The sequence below is a fragment of the Natrix helvetica genome (assembly GCF_964273705.1).
Source record: "Natrix helvetica genome assembly, chromosome: 3".
Taxonomy (NCBI): Eukaryota; Metazoa; Chordata; class Lepidosauria; order Squamata; family Natricidae; genus Natrix; species Natrix helvetica.
The window spans coordinates 169,118,516-169,141,732 of record NC_138549.1 but is presented as its reverse complement, the minus strand read 5'-3'; the positions used below and the strand labels follow the sequence as shown (position 1 = coordinate 169,141,732).

The following is a 23,217-nucleotide window of genomic DNA, read 5'->3' as shown; positions in this document are numbered from 1 at the left end:
GACTAAGAGAGAATGACTGGCCCAAGATCACCCAGCAGCTTTCTTGCCTAAGGTGGGACTAGAACTCACTGTTTCCTGGTGATTGGCCCAAAGTCACCCAGTTGGCTTTCATGCCTAAGGTTGTACTTGAACTCACAGTCTCCTGGTGATTGGCCCAAAGTCACCCAGCTGGCCTTCTTGCCTAAGGTGGGACTAGAACTCACTGTCTCCTGGTAATTAGCCCAAAGTCACCCAGCTGGCCTTCTTGCCTAAGGTGGGACTAGAACTCACTGTCTCCTGGTGATTGGCCCAAAGTCACCCAGTTGGCTTTCATGCCTAAGGTTGTACTTGAACTCACAGTCTCCTGGTGATTGGCCCAAAGTCACCCACCCAGCTTTCATGTCTAAGGCGGGACTTCAACACACAGTCTCCTAGTGATTGGCTCAAAGTCATTCAGCTGCCTTTCATGCGTAGGGTGAGACTAGAACTCACAGTTTTCTGGTGAGAACCAAGGACCATATAATACACCCTGAGCTACAAATATTCTCTTCTATTGATAGGGTACAATTTTGCACCACTGCAAAGGAGATTAATTTCAAGAGACTTTGCCTAATGCCTAAATTAGTGTTCCTCAACTTTGGCAACATGAAGACACATGGACTTCAACTCCCAAAACTCTCCAGTCCAGTGGTTGATTGCTCCCGGTTTGGTCCAGATCAGATGAACTGTAGTGGGGCCAGCAGGAGGCTCCACCCACCTCCTCAGACGCTTCTGCGCATATGCAGAAGCATTGCGCGCGCAAGCGTGCACGAGTGAACCAGTAGTAAACAAAATTGAAACCCACCACTGTAGGGATAGAGGAAAGGTTACGAAGAGGACATGTGCAGCACACTGCCATGACCTTAGTAGCTGGTTACCTCAGATGTCTATGATCTCACCTAATTAGCTTCACCAGGCAGTACCAGGAACCATCTAGAGATTCTATCCTGGGTGGGATGTTCTTAGAGATTGACAAGGAGAATATGCCAATTACAATGCTGTTGCTATATGCTCTTTGTTTTACAATACAATACAATAGCAGATTTGGAAGGGACCTTGGAGGTCTTTGAATCCAACCCCCTGCCTAGGCAGGAAACCCTATACCGTTTTGCTTGTAAAAACTGCATAAAAAGAATAAACCCTGCGAAGGTAGGGAGACATTTTGGATGAACCCTGCCATAATTTATTCCTGAGTCCTTCTCACCACTGCCCCAGTCTGGGACTTCTGGAAGTCTATGCCTCTTTAAGTTGCCAAGGTGCAGAAACACTATTCTACATAAATAAATAACCTCGATGTTTGCATATGCCAACTCAATACGATCTCAACCCAGAAACCTGAAAAATGCACACCTGAAGATCCCTAGTTTGGTCAAACACTCCAGGGAGGCCCTGCAACAAGGAAAATGCAGCACGTTACATATGGAGCATAGCTTACAGACACCCAGCATTGTTAATGCACATGTAGCACGCTTAACGTGGATCCAGGAAAAAACCAACAGGTTTGTCATAATGCCAAACTTGGTTACATTTGTTTTCTTGCTTTTTGAGTAAGTTGCATAAACCCAACCAATCTGCTTAACCAATGGTTTGATATACAGGTAGTCCTCGACTTACGACCACGACCAAACCCCACATTTTTGTTGCTTGGTGAAACTTTTATTCAATGAGTTTTACCCCCATTTTACGACCTCTCTTGCCACTATTGTTAAGAGAATCGCTGCAGGGGTTAAGTTAGTAACACGGTTGCTAAGTGAATCCGGCTTCCCCATTGACTTTGTTTGTCAGAAGGTGGCGAAAAGTGATCACATGACCTGCAACCGTCACAAATATGACTCCATTGCCATGTCCCTGGGATCAGCAGGATATGCCCTTCTCTATCACCGTCTCTACGGGACGGTTTGGGTCCAAAAGGACCGTCCAGCAGCAGAGATATCAACGGCAATCCTGGAGCTTCAAGATCATGCATCCTACTGTCGCGACACCAGCCCCCCACCCCGAGTCCATTGCCAAGCATCTGAATTTGGATCACGTGACCATGGGGAGGCTGCAATGGTCGTAATTGTGAAAAACAGTCATAAGTCACTTTTTTCAGGGCCATTGTAACTTCGACTGGTCAGTAAACAAACTGTTGTAAGTCGAGGACTACCTGTACAGCAGCATGGTTGAGAATGCCCCCTCCCAAAAAGGTTAATTCAATAACAGGGTTATACGTCTATTGCACGAATTCAACTGCAAGATAATAGGTTTGCATGGGAAACCGGGAACAGGGAAGAGGATTTGGGTTCCGGACAGCTGGGCTAGCACCTTTTAGCAATGCTTGATCTAAAATAGGGGACGGGGCAGGGGTGAAATCCAGCAGGTTCTGACAGGTTCTGGAAAACGGGTAACATAAATTTTGAGTAGTTTGGAGAACCGGTAGTGGAAATTTTGAGTAGTTTAGAGAACCAGTAGCGGAAATTTTGAGTTTAGAGAATGGTTAGTGGAAATTTTGAGTAGTTTAGAGAACTGGTAGCATAAATTTTGAGTAGTTTAGAGAACCGTTAGTGGAAATTTTGAGTAGTTTAGAGAACCAGTAGCGGAAATTTTGAGTTTGGAGAACGGTTAGTGGAAATTTTGAGTAGTTTAGAGAACTGGTAGCATAAATTTTGAGTAGTTTGGAGAACTAGTAGAGGAAATTTTGAGCAGTTTGGAGAACTGGTAGCAGAAATTTTGAGTAGTTTAGAGAACCAGTAGCGGAAATTTTGAGTTTGGAGAATGGTTAGCGGAAATGTTGAGTAGTTTAGAGAACCAGTAGTGGAAATTTTGAGTAGTTTAGAGAACTGGTAGTGGAAATTTTGAGTAGTTCGGAGAACCGGTAGTGGAAATTTTGAGTAGTTTAGAGAACCGGTAGTGGAAATTTTGAGTAGTTTGGAGAACCGGCAAATGCCACCTCTGGCTGGCCCCAGAGTGGGGAGGGAATGGGATTTTGCAGTATCCTTCCCCTGCCACGCCCACCAAGCCACGCCTTGCCCACCAAGCCACCCCCACAGAACTGGTCGTAAAAAAAATGAATTTCACTACTGGGACGGGGACGTGAGCCATTCAGAACTGGGGCGTGGAAGCAGTCAGTAAGCACGTGTGCACATCCCCACTTGCAAACAGTGGGCAAGCGCATGCCCTCAGGCTTCATTTGTGTGAGCGGTGGCCATGCATATCCGCTGCTCATGCAAATGGAGCTGCGTACACAAGCTTGCCAGCCACTTGCGCGGAATCATCCCTCTCTCCCCCCACCCCACCCTGCCGGTTGACAAATCCTGAAAGGTTGGGGAACTGAAACAAACTGATCTGAAACAAATGATAACTTACGGGTGGTCCCGGAGGTCCCTCTGCCCCAGGAAACCCTGGGAGTCCAGATGGTCCCTAAATGAAAGGAGAAATAAAATCAGTCCCCAAGCAGACCCTTTCAACTTACATTATATTCAATAATTTATGGAAAGCATCTTTATGTAGTTTACTGGCTAACAGAATGTCTCTTATTTATATTTTACTTATTAGGTCTGAGCAAATTTGGCTTTCGTGCCTTCCCTATGGCTTAGTAGTAAGGTAGTCCTCCACTTATGACCATAATTGGCACTGGGGAAAAAATCATTATTAAGTGCTGTGGTTGTTAAACGAGAGGTTATATGGCCAGATCTGATTTTACAACGTCATTAGCCATGGTCATTAAGTGAGGCATCACATAGCAAAAGTACTTTATATACTGCTTCAGGGTGCTTGACAGTCCTCTCTAAGCGGTTTACAGAGTCAGCCTCTTGCCCCCAACAATCTGGTTCCTCATTTGACCCACCTTGGAAGGATGGAAAGTTGAGTCAACCTGGAGCCTGGTGAGGATCGAACTGCTGGCAGCTGGCAGAATTAGCTTGCAATACTGCATTCTAACCACTGCGCCCCCATGGCTCATGATTTATGACCTGATTTACGGCTGCTAGCATCCCAGGCTTTGCAATCACGAGAGCCCCCCAGGATACCACGTCTATTGTAAATATATGCCAATTGGCAAGCACCTGAATCACAATCACATGACCATAGGGATGTTGCAATGGTCGTAAGTGTGAGAACTGGTTGTAAGTCACTTTTTTCAGTGCCTTTGTAATGTTGAACCCTTGCTAAATGAGTGGTTGTAAGTCAAGAACTGCCAGGATACCAAATTATTATTATTATTATTATTATTATTATTATTATTATTATTATTATTATTATTATTATTATTATTATTATTATTATTATGTGGTTAATCTTTAGTGAGATTCACAGCCTTTGGGGCTGGTTGGTAGCTCAACAGCTCGAGTCCTAACCAAGGACCTAGGAACTGTTAAGGTAACATCGAAGGATATAGGCCAGCGATGGCGAACCTTTTTTGGCTCGCGTGCCATAAGTGGGGGGAGCGCGGGGGGGGTCGTGTGCGGGCGTGCCGCACCCATAATGCAACGCGCCCCCCAGTGCGCATGCGCGCACAACGCGCCCATTTTTGCATGCTTTTTTCGCCCTCCCCAGGCTCCAGAGGCTTTATAGGAGCCTGGGGAGGGCGAAAAGAGCCTCCCCCGGCCCCCGGGTTGCTCGGATGATCATTTTAAGAGCTCTGAAGGCTTCAGGGAAGCCTCGGGACGGTCCCTGAACACGCACGAGACGTGCGTCTCGATCGCCCGGGCTCGGATCGCCTCCGCTGCGTGGCGCCTCGGGCCTGGCGTCCTTGTACCGCTCCGCCCAGCCTCTGTGCACTCGCCAGCGCACTCGCCAGCCGCCTCGATCCCTTGCGCCGCTCCGCCCAGCCTCTGCGCGCTCGCCCGGCCTTCACATTGCTGCGGCCGCCGCCAGGACGGGCTCGGCCGAAGGGAAGTCCGTGAGGCATCACCGCCGCGGAGGCCTGACGGACTTCCCTTCGGCCGAGCCCGTCCTGGTCACGGCGGCGGCGGCGGCAGCGATGTAAAGGCCGGGCGAGCGCGCAGAGGCTGGGCGGAGCGGCGCAAGGGATCAAGGCGGCTGGCGAGTGCGCGCTCGCCCGGCCTTCGCATCGCTGCCGCCGCCGCCGCCACCAGGACGGAGCGGCGCAAGGGATCGAGGCGGCTGGCGAGTGCGCAGAGGCTGGGCGGAGCGGTACAAGGACGCCGGGCCCGAGACGCCGCGCGGCGGAGGTGATCCGAGCCCGGGCGATCGAGACGCACGTCTCGTGTCTGTTCAGGGACCGTCCCGAGGCTTCCCTGAAGCCTTCAGAGCTCTTAAAACGACCATCCGAGCAACCCGGAAGTCGCGCCGCACTCTCCTCCTCCTCCTCCTCCTCCTCTAGCCGCGCCACGCCAGGCAGGCCGCGCAGCCGCCTCGATCCCAGCCTTAGGCGGCGCTGCGTCACGCTCAATAGTCGCAACTCAGCTGCCTGCCGCTTTTCCCCTCCTTTGTCTCCCAGCCAGGGGGGCCCGCCGCCGAGTTGCGACTATTGCCGCCGCTGCTACCGCCGTTCACAGGACCCGCCTCTCACCCTCTTCCTCCAGTCGGCAGGCTCCGATTCATTTGCTGCCTGCCAGGCCCTGGCGCCGCGTTCGAGCCGGAGGGGGAAAGGAGGAGAAGGAGAAGGAGGACAACAAAGCCCCCTTCGTTTTCCCCGTGTCCCCCCCCTTTCAGCTTAATCCTTGCGACGCCCGCGCAAAGCCCCGAGGGGACGGATTCCTGTGCGGGACACATGGCAGGAAGGCCATAGAGTCCCCCCTCCCTCAGCCGTCCAGACGGTCCCTTTGGAACGCTTAAAATGACGCTCCGAGCAACCCGGAAGTCACTTCCTGAAGCCTCCGGGGGAGGGGCGGGGGAGGCTCTTTTCGCCCTCCCCAGGCTCCTATAAAGCCTCTGGAGCCTGGGGAAGGCGAAAAATAGCTTTTAAAAAGGTGAACTCAGCTGGCCAGCGCGCGCATGCGCACTGGCCAGCTGACAGGGCAGAGCGGCCTTCTCCTTCCATCATGCCGGCTGCTCCATTTCCTGTTTCTCCATTGCAGCGCAGCGCTCAGGATCCACTTTAATAGCGGGAGATCAGTAATTTAACAACTCGTTCGCCTGAACCGGTACGAACCGGCTGAATCCTACCACTGAGTTTATCCCATTATGAAATTCCACCCTGGATACATCAGAACAAGAAAAAGAACGAAACTTACCGGTGAGCCTTTCTGTCCTCTTCCTCCTGGAAGCCCACTGGTGCCTGGAGGTCCCTGTTAAAAGAGAGAAGGCAAATACCATATTTTTCGGACTATAAGATTCACCGGAGTATAAGACGCACCATGATTTTGAAGAGGTAATTTTTTTAAAAAAAGTTTTTGCACTCTGCAGGCCTCCCAAACTCTCTGCACGCCTTGTTTTTCGCAAAAAAAGTGTGTGTGGGGGGGGGGGGGGACATGCAAAGCTTTGGGAGGCTTGTAGAGTGCTCCTGGGAGCTGGGGTGGGGGAAACAAGCAAAAAACAGCCTGTTTTTGGCTCATTTGTGCCCTCCCCAGCCCCCAGGAGCACTTTGCAAACATCCCAAAGCCTCTGCACATCCATTTTTGCAAAGAGGGCGGGGTTTTGGAGGCCAAAAATGCTGTATTCAATGTATAAGACACACCCAGATTTTCACCCTCTTTTTGGGGGGGGGGGAGAAGGTGTGTCTTATACTCTGAAAAATACGGTAAATGTTATTGTTTATTCTTTTCTTTAAAAAAAATTAAAAAGAGCTAAGGACTCCAAATTTCCAAAGTTTTTTCTCTGATCACTCCAGCCCTTTAAAGACAGCATAGAATGGCTTCAGGACTCAATTTAAAGGACCCCAATTCAATCCACATTTATTCTTTTTCCTAAAAAAAATTTAAAAAATGACTTACGGGTGGCCCTGACGGTCCTTTGCCCTGAAAAAAGAGAAGGAAAACGCATAGTTGAATTGGCACAATTCTAGAAGAGCTGGTCATTTGGAAATATGTTCCTCCCACCCATTCTTCTTCCCTTACAGGCAGTGCTTAACTTACGACTATTCACTTACTGACCGTTCAAAGTTACAATGGCGCTGAAAAAAGTGACTTAGGACCAATTTTCACACTTATGACCTTTGCAGCAACCTGATAGTCACAAGATTAAAATTCAGATGCTTGGCAACCGGTTCATATTTATGACGGTTGCAGGATCCTGGGGTCATGTGACTCCCTTTTGCAAACCCTGACAAGCAATGGGGTTCACTTAACAATGTCCCTACCTCAACAACTGCACTGATTCAGTTAACAACTGTGGCAAGGACATATGTAAAATGGGGCAAAACTCACTTAACAACTGATATGCTTGGCAATGGAAATTTTGGACTCAGTTGTGCTCATAAGTCAAGGACTACCTGTATGTTAAAATAGACAACTGGATACAAACATTCCATATTCCCATAATATTAATATAGAATTTTTTTGGCAAAGGGATAGAAAAATACATACATGGAAAACTGAAATGATTATGGGGCTAGAGACCAGAAAATCCTCCCTCCCACCTTTTAATTAACATTACGTTTTCATCATCCTTGCCTCTTTTTAATATTTATACCCTGTTTTTAATGTTTTAAATATTTGATTAGTTGATACAGCCAAAATACCTGTTTGATGTGGAGGACTAAACTCTCTTTCCCTGCAAAACTAAAGATTCATGATAAATCTTTATCACAGCTTGTTGGCCAATATTCAGGACTAATAGAATAGAATAACAGAGTTGGAAGGGACCTTGGAGGTCTTCTAGTCCAACCCTGCTTAGACAGGAAACCCTACATCACTTCAGACAAATGGTTATCCAACTTCTTCTTAAAAACTTCCAGTGTTGGAGCATTCACAACTTCTGGAGGCAACTCGTTCCACTGATTAATTGTTCTAACTGTCAGGAAACTTCTTCTTGGTTCTAGGTTGTAAGAAGCAATGGATGGAAACTAATCAAGGAGAGAACCAACCTAGAACTAAGGAGAAATTTCCTGACAGTCAGAACAATTAACCAGTGGAACGGGTTGCCTCTAGAAGTTGTGAATTCTCCAACACTGGAAGTTTTAAAGAAAAGATTAGACAACCATTTGTCTGAAATGTATAGGGTTTCCTACCTGAGCAGTTTCTATTCTATTCTATTTTCTATTCTATTTTCTATTCTATTTTCTACTTTATACTTTCTGTTCTGTTCTGTTCTGTTCTATTCTATTCTATTCTGTTCTGTTCTGTTCTGTTCTGTTCTGTTCTATTCTATTCTATTCTATTCTATTCTTAACCCTAAGTGGATTTTTACCACAATGGGATTTTTCCATGTAATGTTTTTACTAGATTGCTTATTGAGAGAAATAAACATGGATCTCTTCACTTACCGCTGGCCCAACAGATCCCGCTGCTCCTACACTTCCCTAGGTGGGCAAAATGCAAAAATTAGTACTCGCCATCTTAAAAAGACTGCTGATACAATAAGAATCCCTCAGCTCTTGGAAGAAAAGTAGGATAGATTAAGGGGGGAAAAATACACACCCTCCCCATCTTTTCACTGGGCTGCAGTCATTTCAGCCATTGCCTATCTGCTGCAGGATGAAGGCCTCTTCTGCATGTTTCCAACCAAGATGGTCCTGAGCTTTCTTTTGCCAATTGGGCCCACCATACTTGCTGATATCGTCCATTCATCTTGTTTTAGGCCTCTTTCATGGACCGTTTTTATCAAGTGGGATCCATTGTAGGACTGCCTTAGTCTACCTGCCATCAGTGCTTCTTGCTATGGGACCAGCCCATTTCCCTTTCAGTTCTTTTATTCTCTTGATGATATTGTATACTTTCGTTTGTTCTCTAATCCATGCGCAGGTCTTTCTATCTTGTCTTGTAATGCATGTATCTTTCCAGGGCTCTTTGCGCCACTCGTAGATTTTGTATCAACGGTGAGGTTAGTACTTATGTTTCACCAGCAGATACATCGTCTTTTGGCTTATATTGTTTTTATCTTTTAGGATTGTAAGCTACTCAGACTTACCCTGCGATAAAATGGGCAGCACTAAATGTAGGAAAGAGAAAGGAAGGAAGGAAGGAAGGAAGGAAGGAAGGAAGGAAGGAAGGAAAGAAGAAAGAAAAAGGAAGGAAGGAAAGGAAAAAGAAAGGAAAAAGAAAGAAAAGAAAGGAAGAAAAGAAAGGAAGGAAGGAAAGAAAGAAGAAAGAAAAAGGAAAGAAGGAAGGAGGGAAAGAAAGAAGAAAGAAAAAGAAAGGAAGGAAGATTAATCGAAGAAAATGTGACAAAATAGAGTCAAAAGAAGCTTGTGTTTGTGCATACAAGGAATGCCCAAATTATAGCTGACTGATTTCTCCCGTTCAGACTGAATTGATAAATCCACTGGCTGCACCACTGAAGCCATCTTGCTTTCCACCTCAAGTGATTTTTCACATTTCACATCTAGTGTAATTTTTCTTGCTTCCTCCCCCTCCGTATGGCGAGGTATTTTTCTTCCTTTCCTTTCCATCTGACCAAATTCTCAGAGTCTGAATTTCAACTTGGGAGAGCATGTCGACATGCTTGCCTTTAATTGGGCACTTGAATAGCCGTCAAAGTCCATTCAATTTTGCTAAAATTAAAGCCTTTAAGAGTGCGCTTGGGACAGAGAAGAGTACAAGACTGTCTTGAAACTTGGGGGCTGAACGAAATAGGTGTGCTGTGCTTTCAGAAAACAACTTAAAAAAGTCAAATTCCTTATGGGTCTAATCATACTTGGACTAATCATACTAGTATTCCATCTAATTCAGTTCGGTTTAATTCAATACCATTCAATTTGGATAGCAAAAGTTTGACATTTATTTAGCCTTTAGTTCAAGATGAGCAATGTTTTTACGAGTCTTGCAATAGGTATTGCTATTTTATTTGCACAGCAGTAGGCTGGCATTTATTTAGCACTAGGCGATAACCTGGTGTTGCCCTGGTATTTACGTAATTTCTAATGTTGGATTTTCCTCCTTACCAGAGGGAGCCCCCTTGTGGAGTACTGTGAAGCCATTACCGTGGCAACTCCACTGCACTGCACAGTAGAATTCTTTTTACGGCAGTACAGTAGAAGCCATTTTAAGGCACAACAGGCTGTATCTTAACAGAACACACATCCTGAGGGGCTTTAGGGGTGTCTTACCCCCACAGTATTTGTTTCCAGAAGGTAAGTCATCTGTGTACCAAGTTGGTTGAAATTGCTCGAGCTGTTCCAGAGTTATGCTGGAATATACATACAAACGGCTGTTTTTATACTGATGATTGCAGTATCCCAGGATATGTAATTGCACACACACACACACACACACACACACACACACACAGAGTCATTTTTATATAGATAGATTGTGCTCAAGACTAGCAATATTTTTATTGTCTATTAAAGCTGACCTTTTATGTAGAAGTGCATGTACAGCAGGCAAAAAAATGTAATTAGCTCCCACCTGCCTTCAAAACTCAGGCTGCATTTTTTTAAAAGTTTGCATCTATTCAGAAATGCCAGGTTCATTTTTTTTAAAGATTGTGTTATGCTTTTGCCAGTCTATTTCCACCATGACTTTGTCTGGCTAGAAAATAATTGTGTGTGTTGCTTTCCTTTGTAATAGCTTCTGGAGGAGAACATTTCACTTTCTAACCGGAAAGTTGTTAAACACGGCTGTCAGTTCTCATAAGAAGTCATCCACCCAATCCTAACCCTTTCTGAGCTCAGTCCCCTAATTTGCAGAAATTTAATTAATGTTCAATCTTTCCCCATGAAAATCCTATTAGGAGATGTTGGGGGAACTGTCAATTAAATAAAAAAAACAAGTTCCTTCACACAAGTATTTTTAAAACTTGGCATCTTGAAGATGTGTGAACTTTAATTCTTCAAATTACCCCAGAATTTTTCAGTCAGCATATGTGAACTTCAACTCCCAGAATTCCCCAGCCAGCCTGTGTATTCTTCAGCACCCAGAATTCCCCAGCCAGCCTGTGTGTACTTCAACTCCCAGAATTCCCCAGCCAGGCTGTGTGTACTTCAACTCCCAGAATTCTCCAGTCAGCATGTGTGAACTTCAACTCCCAGAATTCCCACCAGCATGTGTGTACTTCAACTCCTCAAATTCCCTACCCTGCATGGGTGAACTTCAACTCCCAGAATTCTCCAGTCAGCATGTGTGAATTACAATTTCCTAGCCAGCATGCTGACATAGGGAATGCTGGGAGTTGAAGTGAACACATGTCAAGTTTGAAAAACCTTGTTTCGTATCTTAATAATAACAGCAATGTGTTTCAAAAAGTCCATGCTGGACACAACTTGGGATAACTCATCCTTAGTTGAAGAGCTGCACAAATAATGAGCTTGAGTACCAATAAAATGATTACTTACTCGGTCTCCAGGGGACCCTATTGGTCCAGGCGGGCCATCCAAACCTGTTAAACCCTGAGAATGAACGAGAAAAAAATATTAGAAGATATTAGAAAGAATACTAGAATGTGTTAGAGCAAGGGTGCCCAAACTTGAGAACTTTAAGACTTGTGGACTTCAACTCCCAGAATTCCCCAGCCAGCATGGGCCAATCTATTCATAGGCAAAGAGACTCCAAATAAGCAACACAATTAAGCAAGCCAAAGCTAACAAGATTAGCACAGACAAACACCTAGGATTTGCATTTCTCCTCTTGCCTGTAGAGCCACCCATGACCCCTACATGACCCCATAGGAATCTGACAACAGCCATTAGAACAGGGGTGTCCAAACTTCGGAACTTTAATATTGTGGACTTCAACTCATGCTGGCTGGGGAATTCTGGGAGTTGAAGTCCACAAGTCTTAAAGTTCCCAAGTTTGGACACCCCTGTATTAGAGAGAATAGGAATCGGGAGAAAATTGAAAACAGAAGAACAATCATTCTCCTTAAGCCAAAGTGTGACCACCTTTTATGTTTGGATGGAAGACCAACAAGAAACTCTTCACGGTCGAAGTCCGATTGAAAACTTGGCAAAGTGTTTGTTTGGCACTGATCAGGTGCCAAGGCATTTTTGGATCCGGAGACAATAAACACTCCACTGGATAAATGAATTTATCTCCCCGTGGGCGATGGGAAGAGAAGACGATGAAAACACAGGAAGCTTGAATACTTACATCTACTCCAGGAAGGCCTGGCAAACCAGCATCTCCTTTCTTCCCATTCTTTCCTCGTGATCCTTTGAGTCCCTGAAACCAGGTAAATAGACAAGCCCTGTTAATATTAGTACCAGGTCATAAGGCGTAAGCCCACACTTGGAATACTCTGTCCAGTTTTGGTCATCCTGATACAGGGGTGGGTTCCTGCCAGTTCTAACCTCTTCTATAGAAGAGGTTCCACAAATCTACAGTGCCGTTTAGAACCGGTTCCAGCTCCCTCCCCCCGCCCGTCCGCACATCATCAAGATGAAGAGCGAGAGGAGGAATTCTGGGAGTTGAAGTCCACAAGTCTTAAAGCTGTCAAGTTTGAACACCCCTGGGGGTTTTTTTTCTAAAGGGTTAGGAGTGCCACGGTCTTGTAACTTGACAGCTTTAAGACTTGCGTGCTTCAAATGCCAGAGTTTCTGAGCCCACATTTTGGTTGCTAAGCAAGAGCGTTGTTAAGTGAGTTTCACCACATTTTACAGCCACGCCCACCCAGTCACATGGCCGGCAAGCCACTCCCACCCGGTCACATGGCCGGCAAGCCACTCCCACACAGTCAATGGTCGGCAAGCCACTCCCACAAAGCAGGCCACATCTACAGAAGAGGTTCTAAAAAAATTTGAAACCCACCACTGCCCTGATATAAAAAAGGTGTTGAGACTCTAGAAAGAGGGTGACAGGGTTCCAAATAATGCACCCATAGAAAACAAACTCCGAGGCACTTGAGCACCTCAAAGAATAGTTTATTTCGTACATCATATTGGCTCAAACTGGTGAAAGCCGACTCTGATATGTCCCACGGCTTTCACCTAAGTAAAACTAAAAGTTTCCCCTTTCCCCTCAAGTCACTGGTCGCGCTCTCCAATCCAGGTGCTGGCCGGTTGCTGGGTTACTGACTCTTCCTCTGGCTAGACACCTGTGAGAATGTCCTTGGTTCCCACAGCAAAAATTTATTGTTTTGGCTACAAAACCCCATTTAACTATTTCCCCTCTCCCAATGCTGTATAGCAACCCTAAAACCTCCAAGATGGCTTCAGCCAGATTCACTTCAGAGTTGGCAGAGTGCAGAGAAGAGCAACAAAGATAGTAAGGGATCTAAAGCTAAACTATAAGTCGGTTGATTGATTGAGGGAGCTAGGCATGTCTCTTCTAAGGAAGAGGAAGACAAAGTAGGCATGATAGCAGACTTCCAACATTTGAGGGACTGCCACAAAGTAGAGAGGGGTCAACCTATTCTCCATAGCACCTGAAGGCAGGACAAGAAGCAATGGGTGGAAACTAATCAAGGAGAGAAAACCAACCTAGAACTAAGGAGAAGTTTCCTGACAATAAGAACAATTGATCAATGGATCGGTTTGCCTTCAGAAGTTATGGGTGCTCCATCACTGGAGGCTTCAGGGAGGCCTGCTAGGCCCAAAATGGGGCACCGGGGATTGGGTGGGGGTTGTCGTGTGCGCATGCACAGGTGGGCGGGTGCACGGGTGGTACCCGTGTGCATTGCATTATGGGTTTGAGCACACACATCCGCCCTGTCATGCACACACGCATGCTTTCGACACATGAAAACAAAAAAGTTAGCCATTACGTATAGGGTTTCCTGCTGGAGCAGAGGGTTGGGCTAGAAGACCTCCCAGGTCCCTTCCAACTGTTATTCTGTCAATATACACAGAACCTGTAACAACATGATGACGGAATACCTAGCTTTAATAAGTGAATTACCAACTGGTATGTGGGCTGCCGGCTCAAATGTTTGGTTACCTTCTCATTCATCCCCATATCTCTCAAGCTTAAAGCTTTTCTAGGTTTAACTCTCTTTCTTCCTTCGGAAGTACTAATGACGTAATGGAAAATGGTCTGGAGATGTTCCCTCATCTCAAAAGCTGCCCAGATATTTAGTAGTTTTTCTTGCAGTCCTTTTTGTTTCCATAGTGGGTCTCCTTCCTACCAAAATTTATTTCTACCTATGTCTTGAAGATTCTTCCAACAAAATAATATTGTCCCGAGAGAATAATACTTACTGGTGGTCCTGGCAAGCCTGGGGGCCCAGGTTCTCCCTAAACAGGTAAGGAAAAAGAGAGCAGCATTAACAACGAACAGTTGCAGGAACTGGGCATGGCTAGTCTAGTGAAGAGAAGGACCAGGGGAGACATGATAGCAGTCTTCCAATATTTGAGGGGCTGCCACAGGGAGGAGGGGGGCAATCTATTTTCCAAGGCACCCAAAGGCCAGCAAGGAACAATGGATGGAAACTGATCAAGGAGAGATTCAACCTGGAAATAAGGAAAAACTTCCTGACAATGAGAGCCATCAACCCATGGAACAGAAGTTGCCTTCAGACGTTGTGGGAGCTCCATCACTGGAAGCTTCCAAGAAGAGACTGGACTGCCATCTGTCAGAAATGGTGTAGGGTCTGCTTGGGGGGTTGGACTAGATGACCTACAAGGTCCCTTCCAACCCTGTTGATCTATCTCTCTGTTGTGTTGAGGTGGACCCATGTTAAAATAAGAGAAAATAATTATTTCCTCCAAAGTGTGGCGTGTTGTTTTGCTGGAATAAATTAATCACGAAAACATATTCCTGTGATCGTTTCCCCTCCCCCTCCCACAGGGTTACCAAAACTTGATGGATGCCAGGTTTCCTAGCGTTTCATTTATTCACGTTAATGTTGATCACAGGGCGAAACCAGCCTTTTCCAACGAAGCATGTATTTAAGCATCTGTCTTAGTAATTCGTGATGAAGCTTTTATTTGGCCTTAATTGAAGTGAATCGGGGCTTGAGTTTGTCCCAGAGAAGCAACTGTGGCCTTTTTATTTTCTTATTTTCCTGAGGAAGATGCTTTAATTGACTTTTCTTGGTGCCTCCTCAAGAAAGACAGACTGAAGTAATCTCATAAAGGCGAAAGGAAAGATTCTAGCCTACGTAGAACTTCATAAAATCAACCAATCAATCGTTGACCACAGTAACCTTCTATCCCTTTCTCCTTCTAGTGTGGACTTATTTAGATTGATTGATTGATTGATTAGCCTATAGGCCCATGATGGCGAACCTATGGCACATGAGCCAAAGGTGGCATGCGGAGCCCTCTCTGCGACCATGTAAGCTGTTGCCCAGCTCAGCTTCTTTGCGCAATGCACGTGGGCCTCCCACCCACCAGCTGATTTTTGGGTCTCTGTGTGGGGGAGGGTGGGGGTTCACACACAAGGGGGGGGAGTTTTGCACACATGTGCGGGGGTCATGTGTGCATGCACAGGGGGCAGGCGGGTTATGTGTGCATGTGCAGGGGCGGGGGGGTGTCATGTGCACATGCATGGGGCGGGGGGGCTTATGTGTGCATGCATGGGGGGGTCATGTGTGCATGCACGGGGGGCGGGGAGTGATGTGCATATGCGGGGGGCGGGGGGGCGGTGTGTTCCCTGTGCCTCGTTTCTTGTTTCAGGAGGCTTCAGGGAGTCCTGCTACGCCCAAAACGGGGCACAGGAGGTCCTGCACATGCAGGGGGGGAGATTGCGGGGGGGGGGGTCATGCGCATGCTCAGGGGGCAAGGGGAGTGCAGGGGGGTTGTGTGTGCATGCTCAGGGGGCAGAGTGCATTGCATTGTGGGTTTGGGCATGCGCGCACTATTGCAACTGTGTGCGCAATTTCGGCACGCAAGAGTTAACAAAAGGTTAGCCATCACTCCTATAGGCCACATCAATGCACAGGTTCAAACACCTATTACCAATAAAATCTAAAGAAACAATTTATAATGAGGGTAGGGTAAAATACAAGAGTTAAATAAAATACAATAATCTAATACATAAATATGTGAAGTAGAATAAAAGGACGTCAAATGATATTTCTGGATCACCCCTGCTGCAATCTCCCCCATTCAGGTTCTAGCTTGAACTATAACTCTGGCCGCCTTGATACTTACATCAATGCCATCCTTGCCAGGTGATCCAGGAGGCCCTCGCGGTCCCGGCAAGCCTCGTGCTCCTGGCCTCTGGAGAGAGGAAAATTGAAGCCCCACATCAGAAGAAAGTTACCGTTTGAAAGTAGCGCATGACAACGCAAAGTATTCAGACTCTTAAAATCCAATAGGAAGTGACATTCCTTGCTACCCATTCTCCCTCCCTCTGACGAACTGGGTTTTCTTCTTTGGGACTGTCTCTACTGCTTCAAATAGCAATAGCAATAGCCAACTTATATACTGCTTCACAGGGTTTTTTTAAGTGGTTTACAGTATCAGCCTATTGCCCGCAATAATTCAGGTCTTCATTTTACCCACCACGGAAAGACGGAAGGCTGAGTCAACCTTGAGTGGGTCAGAATCGAACTGCTGGCAATCGGCAGAGTTAGCCTGCAATGCTGCATTCTAACCACGGCTCTTTTGGAAATGCTCTGTCACCTACTTCAGGTAAGTCCTCAACTTATGACCATCGTTGAGGCCAAGAATTTCCATTGCTAAGCAAAGGGTTTGCTAAGGGAGCTGTGCCCCATTTTTACAACCGTTTTTTTTTTGGCCACGGTTAAGTGAATTCTCAGCAGTTGTTAAGCGAATCAGGTGGTCACTAAGTGAATCCAGCCTCGCCCCCATTGACTTTGCTTGGGAAGATCGTACAACGGCAATCACGTTTGCAACTGTCATAATTATGGGCCAATTGTCAAAACTCTTGAATATTGATCCTGTATCTATAGGCATGCTGCTATGGTTGTAAGTGTGGAAAATGATCATGTTCCTTTTTTTCAGCACTGTTGTAACCTTGAACGGTCACTAAACAAGTGGTGGTAAGTCGAGGAATATCTATGTTCATTTAGTAGACAGTTCTTCAGTTGGGGTGGGTGGACATGGTTGTCACCCCACTACCAAGAGACCTACTTGAACACATTTGAAATAGAATAGAATAAAGGTAAAGGTTCCCCTCGCACATATGTGCTAGCCGTTCCCGACTCTAGGGGGCGGTGATCATCTCCATTTCAAAGCTGAAGAGCCAGTGCTGTCCGAAGATGTCTCCGTGGTCATGTGGCTGGCATGACTAAACACTGAAGGCGCAGGGAACGCTGTTACCAAAGGTGGTCCCTATTTTTCTACTTACATTTTGTACATGCTTTCGAACTGCTAGGTTGGCAGAAGCTGGGACAAGTAACAGAAGCTCACTCTGTTACGCGGCGCTAGGGATTCGAACTGCCGAACTGCTGACCTTTCTGATTGACAAGCTCAGTGTCTTAGCCACTGGGCGATTTATTGGCCAAGTGTAAGGCTTCAATGCCACTGTCTTTAGCTTGCTTATTTTTATTTATTAAACAGATTTATATAGCCTCCCAGCTTGCAGCTCGCAGACGGTGGTTCCAGGAGGCATGCAACAACCTTAAAAACTCAGTTAAAAACAAACAGTTTAACCCCCACCCCACCCACCATGATGGCAACCACACAACCAGACACACAACTTATTCCTCTTTGAATTCTCAAGACTGCTGACAAAACCAATGTCTTCAAGGCCTTGCAGAAAAGCAACAGAATTGGAGCCAATCTTATCCCTGGGGAAGTGATATTCCAAAGGGAGGGAGCCACCACAGAGAAGGCCCTTATTCCCAGGAATTAAGGAACGCCAAACTTCAAAGCATCCTAACCTACTAAAATGTATCTTACTTGCATGTCAGTGCAAGTAGTCCTTGACTTACAATCACAATGGAGCGCAAAATTGCTAGCCGTCGCTCCCTGAGACAGGTTTTTTTAAAATAAATGTTATTTGTAAACTGAGACAGGTGTTAAATGAGCGTTGCCTCATTTTACGACCTTTCTTGCTGCCATTGTTAAGTGAATCACTGCAGTCGTTAAGTTAGTAACACGGTTGTTAAGTGAATCTGGCTTCCCTATTGATTTTGCTGGTGAGAAGGCCTCAGAAGGTGCTCACTGGACCCAGGGACACTGCAATCGTCATAAATATGAGTTGGTTGCCAAGTGTCCGAATTTTGATCACGTGACCAGGGGGATGCTACAAAGGCCACAAGTGGAAGAAAATGGTCATAATTAATTTTTTTCAGTGCCAACTATCCAGTTTTTGATCATGTGACCAAGAGAATGCTGCAATGGTCGTTAAGTGTGAAAAACAGTCATAAGTCACTTATTTCAGTGCCATTGTAACTTCTCACTAAACAAATGGTTGTAAGTCAAGGATTTCCTGTATTATATATGTGAAGCTACTTTATGCTAATCAGTGAATAATAGGCTAAGCTGAAAGAGGCATCTTTAGCTTGAAAAGTGACTGGGAATTTGAACACAGATCTTTCCAATGAAGCTTCCCACTCTGCTCCTCTTGTTCCCTCAATGCAATACTCCGTTTCCACTTTTCACATACATATTTTCCTTGCCTGTGTGCCAGGGTGGGCTTCAAAAATTTTAGCAAGGAGTTCTCTGTCCAGTGGCCATAGTGGGTGTGGCTGGGTGTGTGTGGGTCGTTTTTGCCCTTTCCGGGCTCCGGAGCTTTTTTCCGAGCCTCCAGGAGGATGAAAACGGCCTCCCCAGGCTCTGGAGGCCCTCTTGAGGCCAGAAGCCCCCTTTTCGCCCTCCCCGAATCTCCATGCGCGCCCTGCACTTATCTGCATCCAAAACAGGTTGCGTGGGGACTTCTGGGAGGGGTGGGGTGGGCACGGCCAGCCAGGAATGGGATTTGGGGCTTCTCCGAACTGCACAGAATCCTAGCTAGAGGTTCTCCCAAACCACTGCGAATCCCCAGCAGCCCACCTCTCCGTGTGACCACAAACTCCAACAAGTTTTGAAGCCCACTTTCCCCGAACGTCCAGCTAAGAAGTTGGGACCACTTTACGCAAGAGAGCAAAAGCAGAATCAAGCAGAAAAGGCTTACCGCTCTGAAACTCCAACCATTTAAACTTTTTAAAAATTCTCTGCTAGGGAAACAAGGCTCAGTTTTCCACACCCTATAAACTGAACCACATTTAACGGTTCAAATGACGAGAACAATTAACCAGCGGAATGGGCTTGCCTCCAGAAATTGTAGGTGCTCCATCACTGGAGGGTTTTAAGAAGAGATTGCACCGCCATTGTCTGGAGTGGGTCAGGGCCTCCTGCTTGAGCAGGGGTTGGGCTAGAAGACCTCCAAAGGTCCCTTCTAACGCTGTTATTTTGGGGGCAGGCAGAGAAAGCCCTATTTGGAGTACTTTTGAGGACCCAGATTGTTGGGGGCAATATGCTGACACTGTAAACCGCTTAGAGAGGGCTGTAAAGCACCGTGAAGCGGTATATATATATTATACATTATAATACCACTTTATAATGCCTTGGTAAGGCCACACTTGGAATACTGCATTCAGTTCTGGTCGCCACGATGTAGAAAAGATGTGGAGACTCTGGAAAGAGTGCAGAGAAGAGCAACAAAGATGATTAGGGGACTGGAGACTAAAACATATGAAGAACGGTTGCAGGAACTGGGTATGTCTAGTTTAATAGAAAGAAGGACTAGGGGAGACACGATAGCATTGTTCCAATATCTCAGGGGTTGCCACAAAGAAGAGGGAGTCAAGCTATTCTCCAAGGCACCTGAGGGTAGAACAAGAAGCAATGGGTGGAAACTAATCAAGGAGAGAAGCAACTTAGAACTGAGGAGAAATTTCCTGACAGAACAATTAATCAGTGGAACAGAAATTGCCTCCAGAAGTTGTGAATGCCCCAACACTGGAAGTCTTTAAGAAGATATTGGATAGCCATTTGTCTGAAACGGTATAGGGTTTCCTGCCTAGGCAGGGGGTTGGACTAGAAGACCTCCAAGGTCCCTTCCAACTCTACTATTGTATTATATATAAGCGCAATTGTATTTAAAAATGGGTTTCCACTTAATTAGATCACTGAAGTTGTGTAGATGTGCATTCACTCATCTTGTTAAACTTGATTTTGTTTCAACTCGCATTCGATTTTGGGGAGGGTTTTTATGTATGGCCATTTGATTTATTTATGACCTGGTTCTGTTGTGACAGCTCCCAAAATAGGTTAATTCAGGAACCAGATTAAGCAAGCTATGACAGCCTTCAAGTTAGAATAATAGAATAATTACAGAATATCAGAGTCGGAAGGGACCTTGGAGGTCTTCTAATCTAACCCCCTGCTCAAGCAGGAAACCTAGTATATACCATTTCAGACAAAATTGTTATCCAATCTCTTCTTAGAAGACTCCAGTGTTGGCACAACCACAACATTGGGAGGCAAGAGTAGTGGACAACTTTATAACAGGGTTGTGGGTACGGGCATATCTTTAATTCCCAACGAATGTCACAGTTTAGTTCAGTTTAATTTATTGTCATTGCACATCGTACAACGAAATTAAATGTCACCTTCAGTGTACATTATAACTATAAAGTAAAAACACAAAGACACATCCTTCACATGCTATATAATTGAAATGGAAAACCCATAGAATAGAATTCAGTATAGTTACTGCCCTGGGATAGAAGCTGTTTTTCAACCTATTTGTCCCTGTTTTTATTGCCCTGTTCCGTCTGCCAGATGGTAATAGTTTAAAAAAAAAAAGGGCGCCCAGGATGAGATGGATTTTTTAAAATGTTTTAAACTTTCTTAAGGCAGCGGGAGCTATAAAGCTCTTCCAAAGAGTGGAGTGGGCAACATCAGTTCAGTTTGATGGCACCACTTTCTAAATACTAGCAGTGTTTTATTTTCAGCTGTAGGTATGCAGGGGGGGGGGGAGTTGCTATAAAGGTTTCTTTATGTAGGGGGGAAAAAACCTTGGTCCCAGAAAGAAACTTTCAACCAATTTGGACCTACAAAGGTTTCATTGTATAGCAAGATGTGCTCACATCTAAGGAGAGGCAATACCAGATTCCTGAATTTGACTGGCGAAAACACCCCTGTGCAATTTGATTTGCTAATTAAGAAAGGGATATTCCCCCCCCATTATTCAGTCACATTAACCTGTTTTAGGGTTCTTTTTAAAAATAGACTTTTTAACAGGATAAATCCCTTGACTTATATTTGCCTCAAATGCACTGCAAGTAGAGGACTAAACTTAATTGTGGATGCCGCTGAAAATACAGAACTGAGGAGATTTTGTACCTTGTGAAACTTAATCCTTCCACCTGAAGCATTTCCCTTTTTGCTTTAAAAAAATAATCCTATTTTTTTACTAAAGAAGGAAAAAGGGAATTGCAAATATTTTAACTACAGTTTGGCTACTGGGTGACAGGGCCTGTGACTTAAAACTTTCTATTATCTGCTCCTGATGTGGTTTGGAAGTCCAGCTCATTAAAACTAGTCCATTTTTACTCTTAAAAGTTTTCAATTATGAAATTGGCTTAGAAAAATAGCCCCATTTATCCGTTCCTCTATGAAAAGGTCAGGACATACACGGGGATGATAAAAATTAATTGCATATAAGTGAAACTTTCCTTTAGTTTTTCTAAAAAAGTCCTAACATTATTTTAAAAAATAAATTTAATAATAATAATAATAATAATAATAATAATAATAATAATAATATTTTCTTTTATTCATTAAGCATGAAACTCAGTGAAGGGAACATTTAAAGATGTGTCACAAATTTATTACTATTATTATTATTATGTTGTTATTTAAATTATTAAATTATTTAAAGAATTTTAAAAAAACTCACCCATTTCTGCATGGAATTTGGTTTTAAGTAGCTGGAGACCAACATTTAGGATAATATTTATTGTCTTAATTTTGTGGAGGTTGTCACCAGAAAATGGATCTTGAGTAAGTCATTAGAAGTTCCCAGTGCCAATTAGTTGTGTAACTAATTTTATGAGGGGTCCTTGGTGCTCTCTGAGCTTGGCTGTTTTCTTGCAGAAGTTTCATGATCAAACTAGATAACGTCATCAAACAATGCACTGATGATGTTACCTAGTTTGGTAATAAAACATCTGCAGGAAAACAATGAAGACCAGAGAGCACCAAGGACCCCACATTTTAACCCTGAGCTACAAATATTCTCATCAGAACTAATCTTATTTCTGTAAGCTGCCTGGAGTCCCCATGAGTGAGTTGGGTGACCATAGAATTTTTATTAATAAATAAAAATAAAATAGATGTTATAGGTTTATGCAACTTTAGAGACATATACACATGAAAAGAAGGCCTAGGGGAGACATGATAGCAGCGTTCCAATGTCTCAGGGGCTGCCACAAAGAAGCGGGGTTCAACCTAATCTGAAGGCAGAAAAAGAAGCAATGGATGGAAACTAATCAAGGAGAGAACCAATCTAGAACGAAGGAGAAACTTTCCGACAGTTACCACAATTAATCAGTGGAACAGCTTGACTCTGGAAGTTGTGTGCTCTCCAACACTGGAGGCTTTTAAGAAGCAATTGGACAACCATTTGTCTGAAATGGTATGGGGTTTCCTGCTTGAGCAGGGGGTTGGACTAGAAGACCTCCAAGGTCCCTTCCAATTCTGTTATTCTGCTATATATAGAGCAAGACAGCATCATCATTAATTATTTTAAAGGAGGATATTGGATCCATAAGTACAGCAATCTATTTAGCCCTCAATTTTATAGGATTGAAGAACTGGCCTTCCAAAAAGCCAAAGAGACTCTTACCTGAGCATAAGTGATGGCTAAAAGTTGAGATAAAAGTATTCCAAGGAAAAATAAACCAGCCATCGTCGTCTCGGTTTAATTCCTTCCAGTCCCAAGGCACAAGAGAAATCTTCTTCTTCCTTCCAAGTTTAATTAACTCCTTCCCTGCTGATCCAATTTGCTTCAGAACAAACCCACCTTCCTTCTAGATTTTTCAGAACGACAAGGAGAGGCAGATAGGTGAACCAGGAGCAACATTCAGTGAGAGGAAAGGAAAAAAAAAAAAACCAGGTTCTCCAGAAAGGTGGGGGAGAAAGAAGGAGGGGCAGAAGGGCTGGTCCAACTGCAAAGTTGGGCATGAGGCATCGCATTCACAACTCAAGATTTCTTAGAGCCTGCTGTGTTCTTTCAGCTAGAGAGCGGCAGGAAAAGAGGCCCCATTGTACACACAAAAAAGGCTTGGTTTAGCTGATGTATCTCGTCTATTTGCTCAAGGGAG

At 44.9% G+C, this 23,217-nt stretch overlaps 1 protein-coding gene across 2 annotated transcripts in view; it reads right to left on the bottom strand.

Annotated features, from left to right (window-relative positions):
• Nucleotides 1–22,974, bottom strand: part of COL9A3 (collagen type IX alpha 3 chain) — a 75,832-nt gene extending 52,858 nt beyond the window's left edge. For both annotated transcript variants that reach the window (XM_081949704.1, XM_081949705.1), the window contains exons 1-10: nucleotides 22,740–22,974; nucleotides 16,088–16,156; nucleotides 14,192–14,227; nucleotides 12,147–12,218; nucleotides 11,393–11,446; nucleotides 8,384–8,419; nucleotides 6,894–6,917; nucleotides 6,195–6,248; nucleotides 3,364–3,417; nucleotides 1,369–1,407 (exon numbers count right to left, since the gene is read on the bottom strand). In XM_081949704.1, the coding sequence (XP_081805830.1) occupies nucleotides 1,369–1,407; nucleotides 3,364–3,417; nucleotides 6,195–6,248; nucleotides 6,894–6,917; nucleotides 8,384–8,419; nucleotides 11,393–11,446; nucleotides 12,147–12,218; nucleotides 14,192–14,227; nucleotides 16,088–16,156; nucleotides 22,740–22,802 (501 nt within the window). In that variant the 5' untranslated portion in view covers nucleotides 22,803–22,974. The remainder of the gene's footprint in view (nucleotides 1–1,368; nucleotides 1,408–3,363; nucleotides 3,418–6,194; nucleotides 6,249–6,893; nucleotides 6,918–8,383; nucleotides 8,420–11,392; nucleotides 11,447–12,146; nucleotides 12,219–14,191; nucleotides 14,228–16,087; nucleotides 16,157–22,739) is intronic.
• Between the last annotated feature and the right edge of the window lie 243 nt (nucleotides 22,975–23,217).